General features: G+C 50.9%; 1 protein-coding gene across 3 annotated transcripts in view; it reads right to left on the reverse strand.

The window, feature by feature from the left end:
• Positions 1–1,702: 1,702 nt before the first annotated feature.
• The window catches only part of MYBL2 (MYB proto-oncogene like 2), a 36,198-nt gene continuing 11,232 nt past the window's right edge, over positions 1,703–26,668 (reverse strand). Inside the window, exons 6-14 of one of the 3 annotated variants that reach the window (XM_045082188.1) lie at positions 25,515–25,677; positions 18,321–18,605; positions 14,976–15,389; positions 12,609–12,748; positions 7,180–7,279; positions 5,671–5,784; positions 4,245–4,337; positions 2,841–2,990; positions 1,703–2,236 (exon numbers count right to left, since the gene is read on the reverse strand). In XM_045082188.1, the coding sequence (XP_044938123.1) occupies positions 2,108–2,236; positions 2,841–2,990; positions 4,245–4,337; positions 5,671–5,784; positions 7,180–7,279; positions 12,609–12,748; positions 14,976–15,389; positions 18,321–18,605; positions 25,515–25,677 (1,588 nt within the window). In that variant the 3' untranslated portion in view covers positions 1,703–2,107. Of the gene's footprint in view, positions 2,237–2,840; positions 2,991–4,232; positions 4,338–5,670; positions 5,785–7,179; positions 7,280–12,608; positions 12,749–14,975; positions 15,390–18,320; positions 18,606–25,514; positions 25,678–26,668 lie in introns of all 3 variants that reach the window. The other 2 variants (XM_045082187.1, XM_045082189.1) reach the window with 2 other exon arrangements.

Genomic DNA, 26,668 nt, shown 5'->3' on the forward strand with positions numbered 1-26,668 from the left:
TTCCTCTTAGCAGGCGGCCTGGCGCCCAGGCCACTCATTATTCCTCTGCGTTCTCTCTTAAAAGCCTCTCTTAACTTCTGGCATGTTGTGCATGGGTGCTGGCTGACTTATAGCTTGTCCATCCTCTCTAGAATCTAAACCCTGTGAGAATAAGGTTGTTTGGGAGAATCTCGGGGTTAATTCTTGTATCCTCAGCACCAGAACGATGCCAGGTACAGAGGGACCCTGAGAACAGCTCCAGTGCAGAGTTCACTGGAGGTGGCAAGTTAACGGGTTTGCAGTTAACAGGTGCACAGGAAAGAGCCTCAGGACAAGCCATGGGCTGCGGTGGGAGAGGCACCCAGGAGCAGGCACTGGCGGAAAGCCCCTGGTGGGTTGTAGGCGAGCTCACTGAGGTGCAACCACCCATCACCTGCCTAGGAATCACCCCTGGGAGCCTCTGATCAACTCCAGGGTGCAAGGTCTGGAGGGCAGGTTGTCCCAGAGACTTGCTGTGTCTGACTTTAATGTAGGTGTTCTACAGACTGAGTTCCCTGTGAACTCTTGGGATAAAGATCCCCAGTTCCCCACCTTCCCTAGAGTCACGCATCAATGCTGATAGCCCTGCAGGAACAGAGATAGAGCCTGGGCCCTGCATGTCCCCAGAGGGCTGGGGGTGGGGGACAGAGGACAGAAGTCTAGGCCAGGAAATCAGCAAAGGCACAGGGCCATGTGGCAGCTGTGTCCTAGCCATGAACTGACCGGAGCGTCTGGCTCAGCCACAGGAGCTCCAGGAAGGAGAGTGAAGCCCTCGTCCCTGGTCTCATTCCCAGGCCTTGGCTCTGGAGCAGGAACCAGCACTCAACCAGGCTCAAATGGGGCACAACTGTGTGTGACTGGGTCGAGGGCCACTTGGGGAGGGCTGTGCCACACTGACAGGACCCAGTGTGCAACTTCAGCTGGGCAGGGTTGTGTCAGATTTGAACCCTGGTGTCCTACCTCCCAGTCCTCTATAGAGGGGGTTCCCCAGCAAGAGGATCTGTCCCCAAGTCTCCCTTAGAAATCAGAGGCACTGCAGCAAGAGTCTAGAAATGGGTCCCAGGCAGGTACCCATCCTGTGATGGACTGAGACCTCAGCCCCCGAATGGTTGCGTGCCAAATCCCATGAACTCTACTGCTGAACATCTCACTCCCTAGGCCAGACCTTGTCAAACCTGGCACCCATTCGGCTTCAATCGCCAGCTTCCAGCCAAGTGCCGGGTCAGCCCACGGCACCATGATCCGGGTGGACCGCAGCGCAGGCTCCGACTGCTGCCATGGCCTTGGCAAGCTGAGGCCACTATGGCCAGAAGTTCTGCCCGGCTGCTGGTCCCTCCTTGTTTACCGGTCTCACCTGGCGGCTGGGCTCATGGCAGGCCAGGTCCACCAGCCTTAGTAAGGCCAAACAGGGTCCTGATGCACGTTTCCCTCCCCGCTAACAGCCAAGAATCCTCGGAGCTTTGAGACGGCCATTGGGTGCACATGAAACTGCCTGCAGCACCCCGGGCTGCCGGGGGAAGGCATCCAGAGACCGAGACCTGGACTGTACAGACAAGGCTGTGCTCTAAGGAGGAAGGCCCAGGTCTCCATATCCCTAAGGCCCCAAGGACAGTCACCAGGGTGTCAACCCCTGACCAAGAAGCCACAAGCAGGGGACAGGAGAAAAGTGGAGTCTACAAGAGCATATGGAAAAAGGGAATTTTATTTTTTTCAAGAAAACGTACTAACAGGTTGAGGGAAGGAGCACACTGGCCACTCCCCTGTTCTAAGCAGGGGTCTGAGATGAGGCCAGACCTGACCAGGGCTTGAGAGGAGCTAATGGGACTCCCTGCGGCTCTGGGGAGAGGACCAGGCAGGCCCAGGGGTGGGACTTTGTTCCGTTAGCACCAGGAACCGCCCGCGCCCATCACTGGACTCAGAGGACAGCGGGAGGCCCCGCTCTGCCTCCACCTGAGCAGTCTGGGGAGGGGCTGGCGGCAGAAGGCTCCCTGCAGGGGGTCATCTGAGTGTGATGCTCAGACTCACAGACCAACCTCGGTCCCCCCAGCCCCCTGTAAACATAAGAATGAACTCGTAACCACCAAGCCCCTCAGGACAAGATGAGGGTCCGAGACGTGTGGCTGGGCTTCAAGCGTCCCAGGAGCTGCCGGGCTTTCTCTTGCATGAAGAGCTGGTCCCTGGTCCCCCCGCAGGCCACTGTCTTCCAGGCGCTGGTCATCTGGGAGGAGGCAAGAAAGTTACCATCCAGGCAAGGGCAGCACTCCCCCAGCAAACGCTGTGAGCATGGCCAGGAAGAGAGGGGAGCGTTTCTACGACACTCCTCCCTTTTGAAGCCACAAGCCTTCTTGCGCTCCCTCCACCTTCCCAGCAGCCCTGGAGAAGTTGCTCCTGTTTCTGGGCTTCCTCAGATGTAGAGCAAGGAGGCTGGACCAGGCGACATGGCCGTGCCCATGTGGCACCAGCCTCCTCATGGGGAAATATGACAGCCAAGCAGGCTGGTGGGAAGGAGCAGCAAGAAATTCAGACCGACAGACAGTGAGGTGTGAGCAGCCAGGGCAGCCCCTAACCCTGAAGACAGACACAGGCTAAGCAACTAAATACAGAGACAGTAATTAATTACAGTAAGACCACGCCATGTAAGAGGGGCTCGTGGGGGGGATGCTTTCCAGCACATGGGCTCCCTCCTCGAGGGAGTGGTGTCCAGACAGAGATCTGAAGCGTCTGCTAATCAGGCGAACAGAGCCTGAGAAGGGCATTCAGGCAGAGGCAACAGCCCATGCCCAGTCCCCACAGGTAACACCACGCTGGTGGCTGGCACTCACAGGGGCAGGTGTTGGGAAGTGGCTTCGGGGCTTCAGGGCTGCCACCGGCTTCTCAGGCTTCGCCTGCAGGAAGCCCTCGTTGAGGAGGCTGGTGTCCTCTTTGATGCCCGGCACCATGAAGGTGGAAGAGCTTGACAGGACATTTGTCGGCTGAAATGAAAACGGAGGCAGACTCACTCTTCTGCCACAGGCGTGGTGGGAAAGAAGGAAACCAGTCGCAGCCCAGCAGCTGCACCTCCGGCCTACTGGATCTTGGGTGGACATGGACTTCTCTGTCAAGTGCCTGTTTCAGAGCCTGGCACCTAAGAGATGCCCAGTAATGCCAGTCCCTTTTCCATGGAGCTGGGTCGGCGCCCCCAGCCTCTGGCAAGTCCAGCTTCTCCTGGGACCAGAAATCTCCACAAGCAGCCACAGATGCCAGCATCAATCGGCACACACAGAGCTGCACAAAGTACATACAGCCCGGCCAGCCTCCCAGTTCTGCTCGACCTTTATTCTCCTAATAGTATGCGGGGCTCAGTGCTCTGATAGGCAAGAACCTGAGGCTTGGGACAACTAAGAGATCCCAGAGAGCATGGGCTAGTGTCGGAACTCCACCAGGTTCACCCCACCCCAAATCCCATGTTCTAAACTACTTAACCACACACCTTTATTGTTTGGCAAATATTTTATGTGCCCAAGACAAGGCCTGTTGCAGGTCTGGCTGCACGGTACTAAGTCCCCAGCCTCGTGGGGCTCCCTGCCCAGTGCTTCTCTGCAGCAGTCCTAAGTCCCCAGATCTGCAGGATCTTATCAGGCAATCCTTTGTCTCTCCCCCCTTTCCCCCACTCCTCTGGCTGCCTCCCACTGGCTGAGGCACCCCCCTGCCAGCTGCACGAGATCCACAGTGTGGCATGCTTTCTGAGCACAGGCTCTGTGTTGACAACAGCACCCTTCCCAAGCTCAGCCTGGAACCGACAGCATCCTTCCCAGGGCTGATGTGGCCCAACCACCTGCCTGTGCTTCACTGAGGCACGTCACCAACCCTCTCCACATCACCCCAATAAGTAGAGTATGAGAGAAGGTGCTGGGGACCCAGATTCATGGTTTTCAAACATGTTCTAGCAATGCAACTCTGGCAACGCAATAAACCCTTCTGTGAAAGACATGTGCAGAGCTGCCCCGACTGGAAAGCCCCACTTTTTCCATCAACCCCTTATGGCTGAGCCTGACACCCAGAGCCCAGACACCAAGAAGCACCAGGCAGGTCTACTGCCAGGGTCCCCTCATAGCTTAAGTGTTCTAAAAGCAGAGGGCCTCCAGGAAGACTCCCTTCTCCCTGCAGCAGAGGAGCCTTCTGCAGTTCTGGGCAGGGGGAGCAGGTAAAGGGGCGGCTTCTCTCTGACCCCTTACCAAGGACAGCACCTTGGGCAGCGTGGACATCACCAGCTTCACGTCCTCATCCACAATGTCAAGAGCCAGGGACTTGCGGACCTTCTTGATGGGGCTCCGCCGCAGCTAGGGGTAGGGAGGAGGGAGATAGAGCAGACGTTTGGGACTCCCCTGAGTCACCAGCAGCAATTTGGAGACACTTGCCCCAACACCCTGGTCCCAGAGCCACACCCTGATGCAGTGGGGCCTTCAAGCCAGGTCCCCAGCTGTCAAGGATTGGGGTGGGGGTTGCAGATAGACCAGGAGAACTTGGCACCATCACAGACTCCATGCCCAGGGCAGACCATCCTGCCCTAGGCAACCACAGGGAGCTGAGACACAAACACCTCCACCCAGAGACCCATCCGTCATCCCCAAATGGACCATGCACAGCTCCCAGACCTCTACCACGCCAAACACACCCCTAAACAGGCCCCAAAGAGAGTCATCCAAGTTACACCTCAAATACTCACCTGCAGATGAGAAACAAAGACACTTAAAACTGAGGGATATAGGCCTGTTACAGGAACACCCAGCCCCACACCTGCGCCTCTCAGCAGCAGGCCAGGGGTCAGCTCTGGGACTAACTAACTCAACCCCCAACCCAGCAGTATGCTCATTTTGTACCACCAAGGCTCAGAACCACCATCTGACATGAAGAAGCCCTCACACAACCCCTGGGTCAAGTTCTCTAAACCCATATACCCAGGGGCCCCTGCTCCATGGGCCCCTCCCAGACTGACTGCCCACCTCCCCCACACACCTGTCTGGCACATTCCCATCTTCCCACCTCTCCCCAGAAGAAAGCATCTGCAAAAAAAGGGGGACACGGAATCCCTCTACTTTTAGGAAACCACACATGTGATGTAGCAGGGGTGTGGCTTCTGGGCCGGCTTGGGACAACCCCAGCCCTGCCCTCTGCACCCAGGTGTCCCTGACCTGTGTCCCCGCCAGCTCTCTACCTCACCTGAAGCAAATGTCCCCCACCTGGCTCACACAGCCCAGATGCATGGCTGAAGTCGTTTGAGGATGTCCCTTTAAATCCTCTCTTTGTGCCCCTTTCTACTTACTCCCTTACTGCCATGTGCGTCGGAGGGTCACTGCTGTGTTTGCCTAGTATCTGCCTCTGCCCCCTAAACTCCAGGAGGAAGTGACCATGTCTGGGTCTGTGTCACCATCTTATCCACTGCACCCAGCCCAGAGCCTACTTTAGAAGGTCCAAACACAATGCTGCTTAAGGGCCTAACTCAGAGGAAGTAAAGGGAGGGTTGCGAGCACCAGGAGCCCGCTTCGGTGGGTTTTGCATGGGCTGCAGCTCCACCCCCTCTGCACGATCTCCCCCTCCGCATGGCTCCGCCTCCCCCGGCCCAGTCTGCCCAGCCTGGCAGGAAGGGGATCTCCAGCCCCACTGGCCACTCACCCCAGCCTTCCTCTTCTGCTTCTCAGGCCTCGCCTCGTCCTCAATGATGAGCTCGATGCCGGCCTCTGAGCGCAGCACCTCTTTCAAGTCCTCCTCCAGGTGCGGGGTCTGGGGCTGAGGGTGGGGTGGGGCAGCCCAGGTGAGGCTCCACAGCCGGGCTCTAGGAGCCCGCCACACCCCGGCCGTCCTAGGCAGTGCAGGAAGGAGGCCTGGCGCCAGGATGCAGACCTCACGCTCAGTCCCGCCTTGCAGGACAGACCAGCAGACACTGACCTCAACTCACTGAGGGCTGTCATGAGCCAGGAGTATTCCCACATCACCACAGCGACCCTCACACAACCCCGTGCAACAGCTGCCATCTTCCACAGGGGAGAAATGGGAGGCTCAGAGAGAGCAAGCGCCTGGCCCAAGGCCCAAGGTCAGAGAGCTGTGGGGTCAGAACCTGCACACATTCGAGTGCTAACCCCCTCCCTCTTAGTTCCACACTAATGGGGACTCTTGGTTCCATTTCCCACTCTATGGGTCTGTGGAGTTCCAGGAGACCTCTCTGGCCTCAGGGGTAGTGGACAGCAACCCAGCAAAGACACTCAAAAAGCCCCTACAGGCTTTAAATTCAGTTGCCAAGGCCAGATGTGCGCTCTCACCATTGCCTGGAAAGCACACCAGTGTCTCAGTGTCTGCGACCCATATCCCCACCTGAACTAGAGAGAGCAGCGCTAACTAGTGCTTCACTGGGCTCAGGAACCCCATTAGCTCATCAGCTCTGTCCCAGGGCCAGCGAGACCACAGCCAAGAGAACCCCACACTGTGGCAGCAATGGCAGGAGGAGAGACACACCACAGACCCGGTTTACAGGCCAAATGCCTCTTGACAACCTTTCTCTCACCTTCAAGTCATTTCTAGAACTCCTGCCTCTGTTTCAGAAAGCCCACGGTGCCAGCTCTGTTTCCACCGGGGAGAGCATGAGCATCCCACTGCGAGGAGTGGGGAGAAGGACAGTCTGCCCACTGTTGGAAGCCGCCTCCTCACTGGCCCCTCGGGCCCCCCAACAAGGAGGCTTTCCCGTGTGTGAGAGAAAGCACCAGCCACTGGTCAAAGGTTCAGTGTGCGGAGCCTTCAGCCACTGCCTCCGAGCCAGGCCTTCTCCATTACAGCCCCTGCCCATCTGCCCCCTGGCACGGACAGCGCACCGGAAGCGCTGAGCTCTCCGGGCACCAGCGTGTCATGTCGCCCCCCGACCCACCACACGGAGCTTCAGCAGGATGCCACTGCATCTCAGCACCAGCCAGTGCCCACCCAGCACGTCGCAGGTACTCAGGAAAGGTCTGTTGAATTGGCGCCTCGGCCTCGGATCCCCCACTTATAAAATGGCATGTTTGCAACTCCTCAGAGCTGTCGGGAGAGTCCCGTGAGGTCTCAGAGGGGAAGGGCTGTGTGAGCTGTGCACACGGCATGGCTCCGCGGGTCCGAGGGAGCCCACGTGCACACCCGCCCGGCTGCACCACGTACCAGGGGCTTTAGTGGTCCGTACTTCTCCAGGGCATTCTTGAACGGGGTTGGCGTGTGGGGCGTGTTGTCCATGGAGTACTTCTGGTCTGGGGTTACAAACCTGTCAGGCAGAGGAGCCAGAGCGATGGGCTAGGCGACAGATACCAGCCACTCTGCCACAGGGTGCCCAGGACTCCCACCGACCCTCCACCTGACCTCTGGCCTCCGCAGCAAGGAGGAAGCCCCAGGCATATGGTCTCTACCCATGGCACTTCCCTTCCCATCTTTATACACCTGAGGGTCGCCATCGGGCGCTTAGAGGAGGGGCCAGCCTCAGAAAAGGGAAAGAACAGGACATAGACTAAGAGGGCCCTGGAGCCCCAGCCAGGTGGCAGAATGTTTGAGGATGTTGTTCAGTCGTTAGCTGATCGATGATGGGTCTTCATAAACGAGGTAGGCCCACAGCTACACTGCAGACCCAGCAAGAGAAGGGTAGGGGAGCAAGGGGATATCCAGGAAGACCAAGTCCCTTCCCCAAGCTCTCTCCAGACAGCATGTGCCACAGGGCGAGCATGTGGCAGCAGCTTTAAGGGAAGACATGTGATGCGAGATGGTGAGGCCAACACATGTACTTAGCATACCGGAGTCCCCTCATAATGACCGCAGCGGGGACACAAACTGGGGAGGGAAAACTTTAGCAGACAGAAACCTGGAAAGGGTCTGGTCCATAAGCAGAGATACTAAAAAGCTTCTATCTGACTGTGATGGGGAAGCCTGCTGGGGAAGGCCCAGAAGGGCACCCCCCCACCATCCCCCCCCCCCACACACACACTGCAAGCTGGCTGTGGGCAAACCAGCTCTCCAGCTACACAAGGCCAGCATGACCTCTATCATCTCGAAGTACCATCACAGCTGACTCCCAAGCCTTAATGGGGCTGTCGGAGGATGTGAGAAACACCCAGGTAGTCAGGAACTTGGGAGCAAAGGCCAAGGTGGACACAGCTACTGGGACCCCACTCCGGCCTCCTCCGCTGGCCTGGCAGCATTCCACAGGGGATAAAGGCTGGAACAACAGCAAACCATTCTTCATTTCCTTTCTCGGGATTGAGATTAGACAGGGATCCACTCAATCTCTTCCCAAATTCTTGTTATCTCCCACAAAGGACACAGAGAGGCCTCCCCGCCCCCAGGAAAGATAAAGAATGACAGATAAGTACTGGTCAAATGTAAACATCTTATGGTTCAAACTGTAGCTCAAAGGAATAGGAATCAGAGTCTCAGGACCTCTCTAATTCACAGTATCTGCAAGAACTAAGAATACATGCGTGTTAGAACATCAAGGGAGGCCAACTTGAGAAGGAAAGACAAAAGACTGCTTCAGATGAAAAAACTGCAACTTGGGGTGCCTGGGTGGCTCAGTGGGTTGAAGCCTCTGCCTTTGGCTCAGGTCATGATCCCCAGGGTCCTGGGATCAAACCCCACATTGGGCTCTCTGCTCAGCAGGGGGTCTGCTTCCCTTCCTCTCTCTGCCTACTTGTGATCTCTCTCTGTCAAATAAATAAATAAAATCTAAAAACAAAAACAAAAGCAAGAAAACCCTGCAACTCTGTAAGCTGGAGGGCTCAGCAGGTGGGAAAGTACAGGAGCAAACTGGAGAATCAGAAGACAGTCCCACAGCATTCTTGCGGAGTTCGAGTGGCTTAGGACAATGAACAGGAAGATGAACATGGACAGAGACAGAGCAACCGGCGAGACTGTGTAGGGAGGACCTAAAGATAGAAGGCAAAGGGGCAGATCACCAGAGGGAAAAAAAAAAGTGTATTTTCTTAGCTCAAAGTTTGCATTCTAAGGTTGAAAATCAGGGTGGTGGGAGTTAATAAAGAAGCAGCACATCTATAGCTAGTTTAGCAAATTTCAGGAATTAACTAAAAAACAAACCAACCAACAAACAAAACCATAAGGACCCAGAAAGAAAAGATTTGCTACAAAGGAGTAACAGCGGGTTAGGTATCAGATTTCTCCACAACATAAATGCCTAAGAAACAGAACCCACGGTTTGGAGTCACAGCTATTCTCCCTCAAGACTTCTACGTTCAGCTCCTGTTGGTGAAAAAATGTAGACAGACAGCCCAGGCATTGGATGGCAGAGACCCCACACCCTCCTCATTCATAGTCTCCTCCGGGAAGAAAACTCAAAAAAGCACTCCATCTAACCCAGAGAAGAATCAAATTTTAAAACCAGGAAGGTCTATGCTTTATGAACCAAGTAAAATCTTAACAGCTCGATGTGGCCCATCCCCACAGACACACAGGTCTGGTGACCTGACTTCTCCCAACCATGCTCTACACCCAGCTGGCTCCAAACTTAGTGGCCTTCTTTTAGTTCTTTATAACACACAAAAGCACCTTTCTGTCCTTTGCGTTTGCAGTTCGATCTGCCTAGAGTTCCTTTTTCTCAAGATTCTGCAGAGCTCTCCCTTTCTGAAGGGCCATCCCTGATGTTCTAAGTTAGAAGCTCCTTGCCGTTACTCTGTGTTCACCCCAAGGCCTATATAACTCCCCTCACGGTTTCTAGCACCATGAGAAATACACACTGAGTGGGTTTTGTTTCTTGTTAATGAGCCTCCCTTTCAATAAACCATAACTTCTACGGGGGGAGGGATAAAATGGGGAAGGTGGGATATAAAGTCAGTGGGAACGTCCAATCTGGAATAAAGCCCAAATAACTGTTGCCTACTAAGACCTGCATATGTCCAAAAGAATTTCTGGAAGAGGAAGGAGGAAAACCAAAACAGTTTTTGTGTGACAAGAATCTGGATTTAAAGATGAAGCAGCAAGATCTCCACTCCACTTTGGGCCCAAGTGGGACATCAGGGCCAGATTTCCTCTCCTGCCTCAAACAATGAAGCAACAACACACTGTGGAGGGTCCTGAACTTAGGACAGGCTTCAAGACCCAGGGCAAAAGGCGGCTGAAGAAAGGGACCCAAGAGACGGAGATAGAAAAGGATGGCTCGTGGGCACGGCACAGGGAGGGAAGTGCAGGCGGAGCCTGGCATGACCTGGAATGGAAGAGACAAGATCAAGTGCTCGGGGAGACCACAGCAGCTCAAGTTTGCATGGCACAGCATAACCAGAGAAGAGAGAGTTGCATAGGAGGGAACCTCAGACATCTGCAGATGGGCCAGAGTACCCCCGGGGCGCTAACTGGTACAAACACATGAGGAGGCCACCTGAGATCAGGGGAGAATGATGCAGAAACACCAGAGGGAAGAGTACTTCATGCTCACACAGGGCTGGAAACAGTGCTTAGTCCCACTGACCAGACTACAAATCCTCAACACTCACAAGCTAAAGGGTAGAGCACTGGAGGGTCCTGAACTCACCACTGCTGTGGTCCTGCCTGATAAATCTTAAAAACAAGATCCAAAGGATCATTATTTCTAAGTAATTCAACTGTATCCCAGAACAAGGCTCTAAAAAAAAGTCTGAGAATACAAAAATATATAGCACTTAGCAAAAGTGGAATTCACAATGTCTGGCATCCAACCAGATGTCACCAGGCATACACAGAGAAGCAAAGCAGGAGCTAAATATCCAAGCAAAACCCACAATGAAAAGAAAAGCCGATCTATTGAAACTGACCTGAAACTGATACAGAAGCTGAAATCAGCAGACAAGGATAGTAAGACATTTGTTATCATTGTATTTCATATGTTCGGCAGCCAAGTTGAGATGGAGGATATTTTACAAGATCTGTTAATATCTGGAGACAGAAACCACAATGCCTACGATGAAAACACACACCAGATGGGATTACCAGGGACCGGATGCCGCAGAGGGAAAGATTAGTCACTTGAAGACAGGGCACTAGAAACCATCCAAAACTAACCAGAGAGAAAGAAGAGTGAAAACAAGAGTAATAACATCAGTAAGCTGTGGGACAGCTCCATGTGATGGAATATGTAATTGTGGAGTCTGTAAAAAGGGCTGCAGGGTGGAAGGCCCAGAAAGACTATTTGAAGATATAAGGGCTGAAGTGTTTCCAAATTTAATGAAAACCCAAAGATCCAAAAAGCTCAGAGAATACCAAGTATAAGAAACAAAGAACAATCGATCATGGCACACCATAATCAGCTTGTTCGAATCCAGTAATAAAACAGTACAGGACAGATGACAGGTGAGCAACATCCCTAAAGCTCGAAGAAAAAACCCGTCAGGGCAACTGGGTGGCTCAGTTGGTTAAGTGTCTGCCTTTGGCTCGGGTCATGATCCCAGGAACCCTGGGATCGAACCCCACATTGGGCTCCCTACTCGTCAGGGAGTCTGCTTCTTCCACTCTGTATGCCCTTCTCCGCTTTTTTGTGCTCTCTCGCTCTCTCACTCTCTCTCTCTCAAAATAAAATCTTTAAAAAAAAGGACAAACCTGTCAATCATGAGTTCTATACCCAGCAAAACTACCTTTCAAACACTAAGGCGACTTTTCAAATACAAACTTTCCAGATTCACCAGCAGGGCTCAAACTAGTGTTAAAGATGACATTCAGAGAGAAGGAGCATATTACCAGCTGAAAACACGAATCTATAGAAGAATGAGACCAGTGGAAATGCTTCTTCATGTGAAAAAACCCAGAAAGGCCGGAGCAGCAGCAGATGAGGAACAGGGATGAGAAGGAAAAGGAGCAAGAACCATCGATGCCTTTTGTGGTGACAGCATATCCGCTTAAAAGCTGAGATCTGAAAAACTCTGGCTTGAAGAGAGACTGTTCCTCATGCCACGTTATCTGTTAAACTCTAGGTCAACTGTTGAGAGACCGATTTCTGATCAGGGGATTCATAAAGCTTTCCTAAAATTATGTATCATTACAAGAGCTAACACTTTGGAGCTGATTCCTGAATTAAACAGGTTACTCAGGAAATAACAAGGCAACACTCTCCTGCAGCAAAGGCAACAGGCAGAAGCAGTTAAGCCACTGTCTTGACCTCAGGATGACGCAGGACGTGCACTCCCATGAAAGCACTTCCGTAAAAGCAGACAGGCACGTGCCCTGTACAGGTGAGACACGGAGCTTCGGAAGGTCACAGCCGGAACTGCTCCTGACTGAGCACCACAGAGACACAGGGACAACCAGGCCACTTCCGTCCTGCATGCTAAGGTTGCTCAAACCCAGTGGGTTTGCACTTGAAACACAAAATGGGGGGATTTTTTCATGGCTACTTGGACTCGAGTTCTGAGATTAGAAACCATCTAATTAAAACAGAAGATGAAGAACAGCAAAGATGAAGCTCCAGACAATCCTGAAAAAAACAAAGGGCTGTGGTGGCCAGAAGGAGGCTGCCGTCTTGAAACAGTCCCAGGTGTTTTTCCAAAGGAAATCCCAGTCCTGGCTTGGGAAGGGGGTGAAGCCCAAACTCCTGGGCCAGCAGGGGTGGGTGGGCACAGCACACTCACGCTGCATGTTTCTGGTGCAGAGGCGTCTTATCCCGGTGCAGGGGCGTGGTGACCACCACCTTCTGGCTGCACACCGGGGTGGATGTCAATGAGGGGCTCTCCAGCTCCAGTGTGTCCTGTTTGTTCCAGAAGTTCAGAAACTGCCAGGGAAGAGGAAACAAGACAAAGTGACAACCTGCAGAGGTGGGGTGAGACACCGGACAGCCCCTGTCCCCACCCCCCCCCAATATGGCTGCTCTGTGACAGGGGTCTCCCTCCTGACCTGGAAGCACTCCCCGACCAGGCACTAGAAAATGAAGACCAGGATAGATGGACAGGACCCACCAGCTAGGTTCACGTAGACCTGTGGAATTGTCACTGCCCCCAGCCCTGGCTTTTGTGAGGTCGGGGAGGGCCATCCCCCATGCCCACGCTCATAGCACTGCCAACCGTGCGGTCAGGGCGAAGAAAGCTGGCAGTCTTCAGAGCAACTCTTTTCAGAAGACTAGCCCTCACCCAACCTGAGGACAGGGACAGTGACAATGGTGCTGGTGACGTGAACATGTAGAACAACTCCTCACACCAGGGCTAAGCATTCACACCAAGAATTCCATGTAGTTTTCACAGATCTTCTGCGATGTAGATGCCATTACAACATCCCAATTTACAGATAAGAAAGCTGAGGCTAAAGAGGTAAAGGTTCTTGTGATGAGTGCTAGAGACAGGACACAAATCCAGACCTGAGCCAAGTCTGTGGCACTACCCTCCCCCTCTGCCCTGAAGGTGCCCCAGCAGCCCAGGGCCACGAGCAGACCTTGGGTCCACAGCCCTGGGCAGAGTCCCCGTCACCCCGGGCTGTTTGTTGGGCAGCTCAGGGCTCACCGTCCTCCTTCTCTCATCAGCTGGGCTTATTTGGGGCCTGCTATGGGCTGAATGGTGTGGTGTCCTCCCAAATTCCTATGTAGAAGCCCTGACCCACAGGACCTCAGAACATGAATGTATTTGGAGACAAGAGACTTCAAAGAGATGATTAAGGTAAAATGAAGTCATAAGGATGGGCTGTCCCCCAACATAGCTGGCGTCCTCAGAAGAATCTATGAGAAGCAGGTTAAGATATTATAAGAGAAAGGAGATCAGAACACAGATGCACACACAAAGGGAGTCCATGTGAAGACACAGAGAAGACAGCCAGCCATCTACAACCATGAGAGACTCCGAAAAAAACTGAACTTGCCCACACTTAATCTCAGCTTCCAGAGCTATGAGATTAATTTCTGAAGTTTAAGCCTCCTGGTCTGTGGTACTTTACTGTGGCACCTCTAACAACTAATACAAGGCCTCTGGCAGAAAAATACCACTAATCACCCCCGACACAGGCCTGGCCTCAATCCTTGCACAGATGATGGGAGTAGCTTCCTAAAACATGCCTCCTCTGGGCCTCTCTCTCTCCCACATCCTCAGGGAAAGGGGCAGACGTAGTGAGACCCCCAGCCTCCACCCACCATCTTCTGGTCCAGGGACGTGGAAACTCCAGGGTCTGCCTCTCAACCGCCCCTCCATTCCACCTCCCAGAGACTGCCACCCCGCTGGCCCCCAGGGCACCACACAGCACTTGTTTACACCTAAAGCCCTCCAAAGCCCCTGCCTCCTCGCCCTGGCTCTGGACTTCACACCGAGTCTCCCTCATCTCCATGCCTGTGTTCAGGCTGACAAAACCCAGCTCAAACATCTCTCGGAAGCTCTGAATGCCTCCCCGACATGGAGGGAAGACAGGGTCCCACCTCAGCTCCCCCTAATAGAACTTTCATTACAAACAGGTCAGTACCCAGGACATAACAAGCTCCCATCAACCACAGCACCTTCCATACTACCTTCTGCTCAAGGAATTGCAAGCCTGCCCCCAGCACTCGCTACCCTCATCAAGGGCAGGGATAGGTCACCCTCGCCGTTGCACCCCAAGGCTGGCGAGTCTGCTATGAGCATATATGCAAAATGAGACTCCTGTAACAAATACTGAGTCCCTTCTCCTTTGCCCAGTTACCACCTACTATTTCCAGCTAAGCAATCCCTCCTCCTCATGGAAGCCTTCCAGAGGACACTTTCCCCCCTTGATGCCCTCATAGCTCTGTAAGACTAAGACAGCAGGTGTCACATTCATTTGTAGCTTTTCTTATTAGCTGGTTTTCCCACCAGAGCATAAGCTTCTCAAAGGCAGAGCCAGGCCCAGTTTTGCTCCCCTCTATGCCCCCAGCACCTAGCACAGGGCCTCACACACAGCAGACGCTCAGGGAAGCCTTGCTGAATGACGTGTGCCGGCGTCCAGGCCCTGTATTGGGCACTGGGGGTGTACACCGAACCCAGCGAGCGGTCGGGGTGGGGTCCACACACCTGGGAGGGCGAAAAGGGCAGGGTCTTGACGGGTGTGCTCTTGGGGGTGAGGCTGTTACAGGAGTCCAGGAACGACAGGCTGGCGCTGTTCTCCGTGACAGGGGACAGGGCGACACGCCTCTTCTTCTGCCGCTTGAGCACCGAAGGCGGCGTGCCGATGCCCAAGCCCCCCACTTCAGTGCTGGGGGAGATGGGGATCAGCTCACCCCGACTGCTCCGGCTCAGGTCTGAGATGGTGTGGCCGTCCAGGCGGTACTCGGTCACACTGGGCACCAGGGCAGCAGGCTGGCGGAGCGGCAGCACTTGCTGCTGCCGTGATGGGGATGGCTGCACAGGGCTGTTGCTGCTGCTACCCTCTGCGGACGGCTCCTCGGGCAGGTCAAATTTACTCAGGTCACACCAAGCATCAGGGTCCTGCCCAGAGAGGGGGGGGGTCAGGAATAACTGCATCACCCAGCTTTCCCAGCAGATACAAGATTCACTCATTAAAGGACAATATACAAGCATCAGGCAGGAGCCCACAGCCCAGGAGTCATCACCACGAGCGTTTTCCTGCATTTCCTTGAGGCTTCTTCTACATCCATATCTCTATCTGCAAACATAGCTGAGGTCACATTGCTCATACAGCTGCTTGCTGTTATTTTTAAAAAGCAATACTTAAGACAGACAAAAAGCACAAAGAAAACTCAAGACACCCATCAAGGAGCCTGGGAAATAAAACCTAACCACTGACGCCCCAGGTCCGGCTCCCCTAGCTCCCACCCTCTGCCTGAACTCAGTATTTACTGTCCTCACACATGGCTCTCAGTTTACCACTTACATGCGTCCCTCGAGGACAGCTGGGAGTCTGTGTTTTTAGCCTTAGAAAAAAATCATTTCTATATACTGCTTTTTATCCATTTAAAGTTATACTACTAATAATAGTGTTTAATTCTATTACCTACGAGTTGGATGTTTACTATTAATAAATATCAGTTATATGAAAATTTTCCAACTTTTGTAACACATTTTATGACTGCGAAATATTCAATCATATGAATATATTAGTTACTTAACTATCCCCCTCTTCTGCTGGGACATTGTTTATTCCCTTAGTTTTTTGTTTTTTTTTAATATTTTATTTATTTATTTGACAGAGAGGTCACAAGTAGGCAGAGATGCGGGCAGAGAGAGACGGAGAAGCAGGCTCCCCGCTGAGCAGAGAGCCCAATGCGGGGCTTGATCCCAGGACCCCGGGATCATGACCTGAGCTGAAGGCAGAGGCTTTAACCCACTGAGCCACCCAGGCGCCCAATTCCCTTAGTTTTTAAAAATTAAAAATAACATCTTCGTGAACATCTTGGATACAAATCTTCTCCTAGAAGTGAAGTCTTAGGCCCAAGGCTGTGAGGCCAGGTTTACGGGTCCTGATCTGCATGGCCACACTCCTGGAGAATGGGCTCCGCTGTGCTCCACGCACCTGTCAGTCACAGAGGCCTCCTGGGCCACTTCACCTAAACCGTCTCCAATGCCACAAGAACCTGCCAGACAAGCGTTACCTTCTTCCTTCCCAGGCCAGAGATGGTGCAATCTACCCAAAGTCACTTAAGTTTCTGGGAGCATTTCTGAGTCATACCCAGGTCTTCCTTCCTTTGCCCAATAAATTACAACCAAGCCGCAAGGCTGCTAGAGAGAGAAGCTTCTGCCTTGGTCCCTGGAGCTCTGGCCCTGAGTAGGCCCAGATCCCCCTGATGCCTGCTGGTCCTTGGGACTCGCAGGAGCATGGGCAGTTCATCCCCAAGGGTGGACACCAGCTCAGGGCAGTACTGACTTTGGGCCCACACTTCAAACAGCAAACCCCAGCCTCAAGGAGGCCCCAGACTGATCCTACAAGCACCGTCTGGAGGAACAGACGGCAGTGTTTCCACAAACGCGGTAACAGAGCGTGGATATTATTAGGTGGCAGGTAAGGAGCCTGGCCTGTGGTGGGCGTTCACACGTCAGCTGCTGGTTACTAATTAAGCATTCGACTGGGCATACAGTGGCCACTCAAAGCACCTGAGCTCCGCCTGCCCCTCTGTGGGTCCATCAAGCAGAAGAGCCAGAACAGTGTGAGGATGAAGGCAGGTAACACCATGAGAGGCCAACGGGGCCAGGCACAGAGTGCGTCCTGCATTCATCTAACTCTCCCCTTAGGGCCCAAACAAGGGACTGCCCCTGACATCCAGGAGCTATTTATTGAACGTATTGAGAAACCAATCAGACCTGCTTCTTGGGCCACTCTGAAATTTCCTGGAGTGGAGGGGACACCATAGCTAGATGCTGTAGCCGGGACCAGTCCCAAACTCTGGAACAAGAGGTGGTTAAGATAGCCAAGACCTGGGTGCCTGGGTGGCTCAGTGGGTTGAGCTGCTGCCTTCGGCTCAGGTCATGATCTCAGGGTCCTGGGATCGAGTCCCGCATCGGGCTCTCTGCTCAGCAGGGAGCCTGCTTCCCTCTCTCTCTCTCTCTGCCTGCCTCTCCATCTACTTGTGATTTCTGTCAAATAAATAAATAAAATCTTAAAAAAAAAAGATAGCCAAGACCTGTTAAGACTTGGCTGAGTAAGACTGAGCTTACTCTGTGTGACCACGGGGACACTACTTAACCCCTCCAAACCTCAGTCTCATCTAGAAAACACAAAGAACATACCTCATAGGATACTGTGTGGATTATACACGGAACCCAGAGCCTGACACTTAGATGCTCGACAAACAGTGTCGTTATTCTTAGCAAGGATGGGGAAGCCCGAGTGGGAAGGTGAATGTGGGGTGCCTCCCACTGAACTCCGCTGTCCCTAGTTGCCAGGTCTGTCACCCATCACCTCATGAAACCCGCTCCGCATGGCAGGCCTGCCTGACACAGCAGGAGATGCAGCCCTCACTGAGCTGTCCTTGGCGAGGTTCAATCCACAGCTAAGGCGGCCTCCAGCAGGGTTACTGAAGTTACCAGAACCAACTCTGCACACCAAACCCCACCCACTTGGCACACCCAACCCCGCCCTACATCCAATGGGGCAAGCACTAGGCTCTTCCCTGCGGTGTTCTGGGCCTCAAACACCCTCCCCTCATCACCCTTGAGGTCTCAGGACAGTGCCACCTCCTCTGGGGAGCCCTCCCACCCCATGTGCACTGTGGCACATGAGGGCAGGGACCGCATGGCCACCCTCTGTGTCCCCAGGCCCTGGATCCCAGCTGGGCACTCTGCGTCAGCCCAGGAGACAGTCATGGGATGACGGAGTGAACAGAAGGATGCCTGCCCATCAGAGAAGCACTCCTGGTTGGCAGGTGCTCTATGCCCACTGTGAAGTGCCATGACCAACATTACCGACTCGATCAAGTCCAGGGCTTCCGAGAGGCTGGACCCTACGGCAGGGATGATGAGGTTTGCAGCCTCCACCACCCACTTATAGGGCAGGCTAATTTCTGGCGAGGAGCCGTCCTGGTCTTCACGCTTCGGGAAGTCCTCCAAGGGCTCCGGCGTCCGCACTCCATCCAGGTGTGCAGGAACAGCTCCCTGCTCTGTCGAGGCGGTGGCTGCCGTGGCCTCCTCCTCACTGCTTTCCTCTTCCTTCACGGCAGGAAGCACGGGGGGCCAGCTGGTCACATTTCCCTGTTGGACACGAGGGCACGGGGTTCTTATTATGAGATGGACGCTGTGTAGTACTCTAGGGAAAAACACACAACCTGGGGCGGCTGGCTGGCTCAGTCTTAGAGCAAGCGACTCTATCTCGGGGTCCTAAGTTCGAGCCTCACATCAGGCACAGAGGTTATTCAACATTAAAAATTTAAAGAAAAATTGGGACGCCTGGGTGGCTCAGTTGGTTAAGCAGCTGCCTTCGGCTCAGGTCATGATCCCAGCGTCCTGGGATCGAGTCCCACATCGGGTTCCTTGCTCTGCAGGGAGCCTGCTTCTCCCTCTGACTCTGCCTTCCACTCTGTCTGCCTGTGCTTGCTCTCACTTTCTCTCTCTTACAAATAAATAAATAAAATCTTTAAAAAAAAAAAAAAAATTTAAAGAAAATAGGGGCACCTGGGTGGCTCAGTGGGTTAAAGCTTCTGCCTTCAGCTCAGGTCATGATCCCAGAGGCCTGGGATCGAGCCCCACATCGGGCTCTCTGCTCAGTGGGGAGCCTGCTTCCTCCTCTCTCTCTCTGCCTGCCTCTCTGCCTACTTGTGATCTGTCTGTCAAATAAATAAATAAAAATCTTAAAAAAAAATTTTTTTTTTAATTTAAAGAAAATAAAATTAAAATGTACAACCTGATCTAATAGGGAAACTAGGATGAATCTAAATTGAGAGACAGATGGGAAGCCAGGTGGCTCATCAGTAAAGCGTCCGACTCTTGATCTCAGCTCACGTCTTGATTTCAGGGTTGTTCACAGTTCAGGCCCCACGCTGGGCTCCACACTAGGAATGGAGTCACTTATACATAAACAAGTAAAAAGAGAAAGACAGACAGACAGAAGGAAAGACGGACCGCAAAATAACTGGCATTAGCCTATACTTCTAAGATATCAGCATCACGAAAGGCTAAGAAAGGTTAAGGAACTATTCAGATAAAATAGACAAGAGATATGATAACTAAGTCTACTTCTAGACTGTATCATGGGCAGGAAAATGGAATGGACTGTACATTTGTTCGAAGCCCTGAATCAGGACTTAAAATCACTGAACTGAACAAAAACATACATATGAGTATGTAAGCCAAGGTCCTTATTCTTAGGAAACACAGACTCAGTGTTATGGGATAGAGAAGCAAATGGCTCAGATAAAATAGTGGTACCTGTATACAGAAAAATAAAGCAAATCAGGCAAATGTTAAACACTAACAAATCTAGAGACGCCTAGCTGCCTCAGTCAGTAGAGCACGCAACTCTTGATCTCAGGATTTTTTTTTTTTTTAAAGATTTTATTCATTTATTTGACAGACAGAAATCACAAGTAGGCAGAGAGGCAGGCAGAGAGAGAGGAGGAAGCAGGCTCCCCGCTGAGCAGAGAGCCCGATGCGGGGCTCGATCCCAGAACCCTGGGATCATGACCTGAGCCGAAGGCAGCGGCTTAACCCACTGAGCCACCCAGGCGCCCTGATCTCAGGATTTTGAGTCTGAATCCCACATCGGGTGCAGAGTTAACTAAAAACATTTTTTTTTAATCCTTAAAAAAAAAAAAAACTAATGAATCTAGTAAAGAGTATTATGGGAGTTCTTTGTACTATTCTTGTAACTTTTCTGTATGCTTAATATCATTTCAAAATAAATGTTTGGAAAATGAGTGTATACTAATTTTGTGACCAAAAAAAAGATGAAAATCATTTGAGGCATTAGCTCTCCTGGCAGGACCCTGAAACTAAGGTTGACATGTTAACCTTACATATCCCAGTGTAGCCTTGAGAAGAGCACATGTGATCAACAAGGCTTCTCTAGGGCAAGGAGCGTGATCCCACATCCCTGAGGAGGGCCAAACGGCATCAGGAAGAGTTATGCAGGCTCTGGATTCAGCCAGAGCTTGGCCATTTTTGCTGGCCCACCTTGAGCAAGCTGTGTGGCCTGTGTGTGCATCAGCTCTCTTGCCTGTAAAATGAGGACCCTGAGGTCAGCAGCGAGGCCAGCAGCACCCAGCATGCACCGTGGCTATTACTGCTATCACTGTCAAGTGAACAGGATGGAAATGGTTTGTGATCCAGGCAAAGGAAGTAAAGGATTAGATAAGAATAGATTTGATTGAAAACTTGTAACTGCAACGATTAGAGAAAGGGGAAGAATACCATAAACGCTACTGAAGGTTCTGAATGTGGGAATCCCACTTCAGAAACAGCTGTGTTGAAAAATGGCTTGGTGATTTTATTTAAAATTCGGAATACACTTACCATATGACCCAACAATCCCAAACCTAGATGTTTACCCAAGAGACATGAAAACTTTTATGTTCACACAAAATCTTGAACGCAGATGCCTATAGCAGCTTTGGGAACAAGCTAGAAACGACGACCCTCAGCTGGTAAACAGATAAAGAATGGTACTTCCAGACCAACAGACTGTCACTCAGCAGTACAGAGGAACAAATCACTGACAGTCGCAGTCACATGGGTGAATCGTAATACATTAATAGCTAAGCGGAAGAGAACAGTCACAGCAGAGTAGGGACTGTGTGATTCCGTTGATGCAACATCCTTTTGAAGGTAAAACTACAGAGATAGAAAACAGAGAAGCAGCTGCCAGGGGCTGAGTGCTTGGGAACTTCAGGGGGTATTGGAAATGTCCTCCAGCTTGATTGAGGTGTGGGTTATATTTGTCAAAACGTACAGAACTATCTACTAAAAGGTGCATTTACTGTCTATAAATTACACCTTTATAAAGTGAAGGGATGAGGAAGATCTGAGTTTCCCAAGCTAGGAAAAAGGAGTTACCATATGATACAGGGTAATATCCTTAATACATAAATAAAAGTTTATGAATGACCAAAACAAACAAACAAACAATTAATTTGGGTAAAGGAAAATCAATAAGCTAAAGAAAAATGGTAAACCTCACAAGTAAAAGAAATCAAACCCAAATGATAGTCTGTTGTTGCTCATAAAATTGGCAAAGTTTTTTTGTTTTGTTTTTAATGAGAGGGAGAGAGAATCCTAAGCAGGTTCCACATCCAGTGCGGAGCCCTGAACCAATTCAGGCCTCGATCTCACGACTCTGAGAGCATGACCTGAGCAGAAACCAAGAGTCAGATGCTTTACCAACTGAGCCACCCAAGCATCCCGGCAAAGATATTTTCAATACAGTCACAGCCAGTCACAACAACAGTGTGGGGAAACAGGCAGTGCCATATGCTGCCAACAGGACAAAATGGTACCAACACTCAAGTGGCAATTTGGTGATGCTTATAAAAATTTCATGTGTCCATACCATTTGACCTAATCATGCCACATCTATAAGAACTAACCCACATTAATAAGTACATGCACAAAGAATAGGAACAATGATGTTCCCTGCAGCGTCTTAACAGAAATGGTGACAAATGTTCATCAGCAGGTCATAACAAGACAACAGATTCAAGAATGGTGTAAAGCTCTGTATGCACAAAATGACATGGAAAGATTTCAGAAGAAACTGTATGGCAGTAAGTTATCACAATCTCATTTTCAACATATTGCCCTTAATTAGAAATGTTGGCAAACACATTAAACAATATATTGGTTCTCTCTGGCAGTTGAGATTAGCAGGCTCTGTCTTCTGTAATACTCAGTTCTGTAAAGTTTCTAACTCTTTTTTTTTTTTAAAGATTTTATTTATTTATCAGAGAGAGAGAGAGGGGGAGAGAGCGAGCACAGGCAGACAGAATGGCAGGCAGAGGCAGAGAGAGAAGCAGGCTCCCTGCTGAGCAAGGAGCCCGATGTGGGACTCTATCCCAGGACGCTGGGATCATGACCTAAGCCGAAGACAGCTGCTTAACGAACTGAGCCACCCAGGCATCCCAAGTTTCTAACTCTTTACAGGGATCCTGCATTGCTTTTGAAGTATGGGGACAAGAACTACAATTGCAAGCCTGACTGGTGAGTGGGGAGAACAGGAGCTGGTCCCATAGACACATTAATAGGCAAACCTTTTCTGGCAGACAATCTAGCAAAACGTATTAGAAATTTTTCAAGAAGGCTCAGTTGGTTAAGCAACTGCCTTCTGCTCAGGTCATGATCCCAGAGTCCCGGCATCAAGTCCCACGTTGGGCTCCCAGCTCTGCGAGGAGTCTGCTTCCCCTTCTGACCTCCTTGTCTCTCATGCTCTCTCTCAATCTCTCTCTCTCAAGTAAATAAATAAAATCTTAAAAAAAAAAAAAAAAAAAGAAAGTTTTTCAAGAAATGTGTCTCAATCCATCTCCAGGAATTCCTAAAGAAATAACGAGCCCATGCACAGTGATTTAAGTTACAAGGATGGTCGTTGAAGTTTTGTTTCTAATTTTATTTATTTATTTTTAAAAGATGTTATTTATTTGACGGAGAAAGAGATAGCAAGAGAGGGAATGCAAGCAGCAGAGGGAGAGGGAGAAGCAGGCTTCCTACCTAGCAGACAGCCCGATACGAGGCTCAATCCCAGGACCTTGGGATCATGACCTGAGCTGAAGGCAGATGCTTAACCATCTGAACCACGCAGGCGCCCCTGGCTTTGTTCCTAGTTTTTAAAATTAGATATAACCATAATTACATAAACAGCACAAGAGAACCATGAAAACGATGCTGGAGATGAAATGAGGCTGAAAACAAGGCCCTCACTGACCCCCGGGGCTCATTCTGGCCCTGCACAGCGAGCGCTCCAGAAGAAAAGTGCCAGAGGCAAAAGTGAAGTCAAAACACTAACTTTCAGCCCAGGATTTTCAGAGACCGAAGAAGGTCTGCCCACTTCCCCTCCATCCTAAAAAGTGACTATGTCTGCTGATGATGCCCATGGTTTCTCTTTGTGGAACGTATGCTTCTTCTTCAACCAGAAGTAAAAGGCTTGAAAATATGTTACTTAGATACTCAACAAAGTATGAGAAGCAGACTCTGCTGGTTAGGGGATGTGTGGGGAACCCAGACTAGAAGAAGACAATTTACTTTCTGTTCAAGATCTTTCTCTACTGTTTGTTATTCTACAGAAGCATTCATACCAGCGAATCAAGAGATACTCTCTCAAGTTGAAAAATTGAGAAACAGAAGCAAGAATGTGATGCAATGCCACAGCAGAGAGTCACAGCCCTGGAGGGGATGCGGGTCCTAGTGAGCCAGTAAGAATAGGGAAGGGGGAGCGTGAAGAAAGCTTAGTCACTAGTTCACAATCCCAGAAGAGACTAGAACACAGCACAGGGGGAGTGCGTTACCTCCCATGACTCAGCATTGTCCAATCCTCATTCTTTGACACATTTCCTTCAAATCCTTTTTATTTTTATTTTTTTTTAAAGATTTTATTTATCTATTTGATAGACAGAGATTACAAGTAGTCAGAGAGGCAGGCAGGGAGAGAGAGGAGGAAGCAGGTTCCCTGCAGAGCAGAGAGCCCGATGTGGGGCTCAATCCCAGGACCCTGGGATCATGACCTGAGCCGAAGGTAGAGGCTTTAACCCACTGAGCCAACCAGGCACCCCCCTCCTTTTTTTTTTTAAAGACTTTTTTTTAAGTATCCTTTTTGAGAAAAAGAGAGAGCATAAGCAGGGGAAGAAGTAGGCAGAGGGAGAAGCAGGCTCCCTGCTGATCAAGGAGCCCAAAGCGGGACTCAATCCCAGGACCCTGAGATCATGACCAGACCTAAAGGCAGATGCTTAACCCACTGAGCCATCCAGGCGCCCCCAAATCTTTTTAAGTTTATTTATTTACTTTTGTAATCCCTATACCCAATGTGGGGGTGAACTCACAACCCTTACATCAAGAGTCACAAGCTCTTCTGACTGAGCCAGCCAGGTACCCCAAATCTTTATTTGTAAAGAATAAATCACTGGGGTGCCTGGGTGGCTCAGTGGGTTAAGCATCTGCCTTTGGCTCAGGGCATGATCTTAGGGTCCTGAGATTGAGCCCCAACGTCAGAATACCTGCTCAGTGGGGTGACTGCTTCTCCCTCTCCCCCTGCCTCTACCCTCTGTTTATACTCCATCAAATAAATAAAATCTAAAAAAAAAAAAAAAAAAAAAAAAAAAATCATTAGAAAAAATAGTTTTGAAATTTCAATAAAAAGTTTGCTCTGGGGGGCGCCTGGGTGGCTCAGCAGGGAGCCTACTCCCCCCCCCCCCGTCCTCTGCCTGCCTCTCTGCTTACTTGTGATCTCTCTCTGTCAAATAAATAAATAAAATCTTAAAAAAAAAAAAATTTGCTCTGGAGTATGGGGTGGGAAATGCTAACACCTGCATACTGTGTTTCGTTTTTACAATTGTAAACCTAATACCATATAACTTCTTTGTATGATTTTCTAGAAAACTGTGTGAAACTATAGACAGAAAACAGACGAGGGATGCCTGGGATGAGGGAAAAGCGCTGATGAAAAGGAAGAGAAGGGAACATGGCAGGTGATGGAAAGGTCTGTATCTCGATGTGGTTTGGTAGTTATCGGACAGTATATTTTTTGTCACGACTCAGAACTGTACACTAAACACCATGGATTTTACTCTAAGTGAATTAGACCTCAATAAATAAATTATATTTTCTTCAATTGCCAACCTGCTTTAAGTATGAAAAGCCTAGAAAGGGCGACAGGTAGAAAGGAAGCTGTTGCTAAGGACAGAGGAGGCTTAGGACCTCTTCAACCCAACCCTCCATTTTATATGTCAGCTTGTTCTGTCGTCCTTCACCTGCGGGCAGACAAGTGTCAGGTCTGTGCAGAGTTATGGGACAAGGAAGGGCCCTGGTGAGGGAGATGCAGCCCACAGGAGACCCGGTGGCAGGAAGTCATAAACAGCCGTGGCGAAGATGAAAAGCCAAGAACAGGTGTTAAATGAGATGGGCGGGGCTAAATACGGAACCCAAAGCTGGGCACTGGGGCTGAGCGGCCTCAGCAAGCCTTCTCACCTGCTCCTCCACGGGGCGGGCACTCTGGCAGCCGTCCTTGTCCTCGAGCTCCAACAGCAAGTACACAGGGGGCTTGCAGTCTTTGGACTCACTCAGGAAGCCACCTGTGTCCACCTTCCTTTTGATGGTGGAGTTCCAGTGATTCTTCACAGCATTGTCTGTCCTGCGGGGGCCAAGAGGGGACCTTTCAACTCAGAAGTGCCACGAGCCATGTCACGGACCTCCCTGAGTGGAGTTCCCGCTCCCGTAAATGAGGTCAACGCAATGACTCCACGGTCTCTTTTTTTAAATAGGTTCCATGCCCAGCGTGGAGCCCAGTGTGGGGTCTGAACTCACGACCCTGAGATCAAGACCTGAACTGAGATCAAGAGTCAGATACTCAGCTGACTGAGCCACCCAGGCACCCTGACTCTACGGTCTCTTAGCTCTAAAATGAAGTCACACATGCATCTAGCCCTCTGTGATTTACACATATTTCCACTAACCTCAGCAAAATAAGCAGAGGTTTTATTCAGCCTATGGTTAACACTCACACAGCTGAAATGTTTTTGAAGCTCGCGTTCCCTTTTCCACTCACTTTGCATCTGCAGAAACTAGAAGCAAAGCCCTGGCTGCTAAGCTCCATCCTAAGGCTCACGGTGACCTTGAACGCAAGCCCTGGTCCTCCACTCAGACGGCAAATGGCCACAGAGGGCAGAACTGGATGGCACAAAGGGTCTGACATGGGTCACTCTGAGCCTCTGTTACTTTATCTGGAGAATCAGGAAATGACTTCATACTCCATCACTTACTGAAGAGTAAATGGGGAGACACATGTATTACAAGCAGAGAGCAGGAGGATGTTACAGGAGCAGAGTACTAGAGTGTGGAAGTGGAGAGAAGTGCAGGAACAGAAAGCACACTGGTCCAGATAAACCAGCAGAGCAGGAGAAAACTGTACGGTGGTATGCAAATACAGCCCAGTACAGCGGCACCAAAATACAACGTGTAGAGAAGCAGGTGGCAGTTCGGAAGTATCAGAGTAGCACACAGCAAACGCAGTAAGCAGCATGTGCAGCCGAGTATTGTAGAACAGGGCAGGAGAGGCCTACAGAAGCCCACAGCAGCACCCGCTGCAGGACCGCGGGGAGCAGAGCAGCAGAGCACAGACCAGC

Source organism: Mustela putorius, unplaced genomic scaffold (assembly GCF_011764305.1).
Source record: "Mustela putorius furo isolate JIRA1106 unplaced genomic scaffold, ASM1176430v1.1 tig00000592_pilon_pilon_pilon, whole genome shotgun sequence".
Taxonomy (NCBI): domain Eukaryota; kingdom Metazoa; phylum Chordata; class Mammalia; order Carnivora; family Mustelidae; genus Mustela; species Mustela putorius.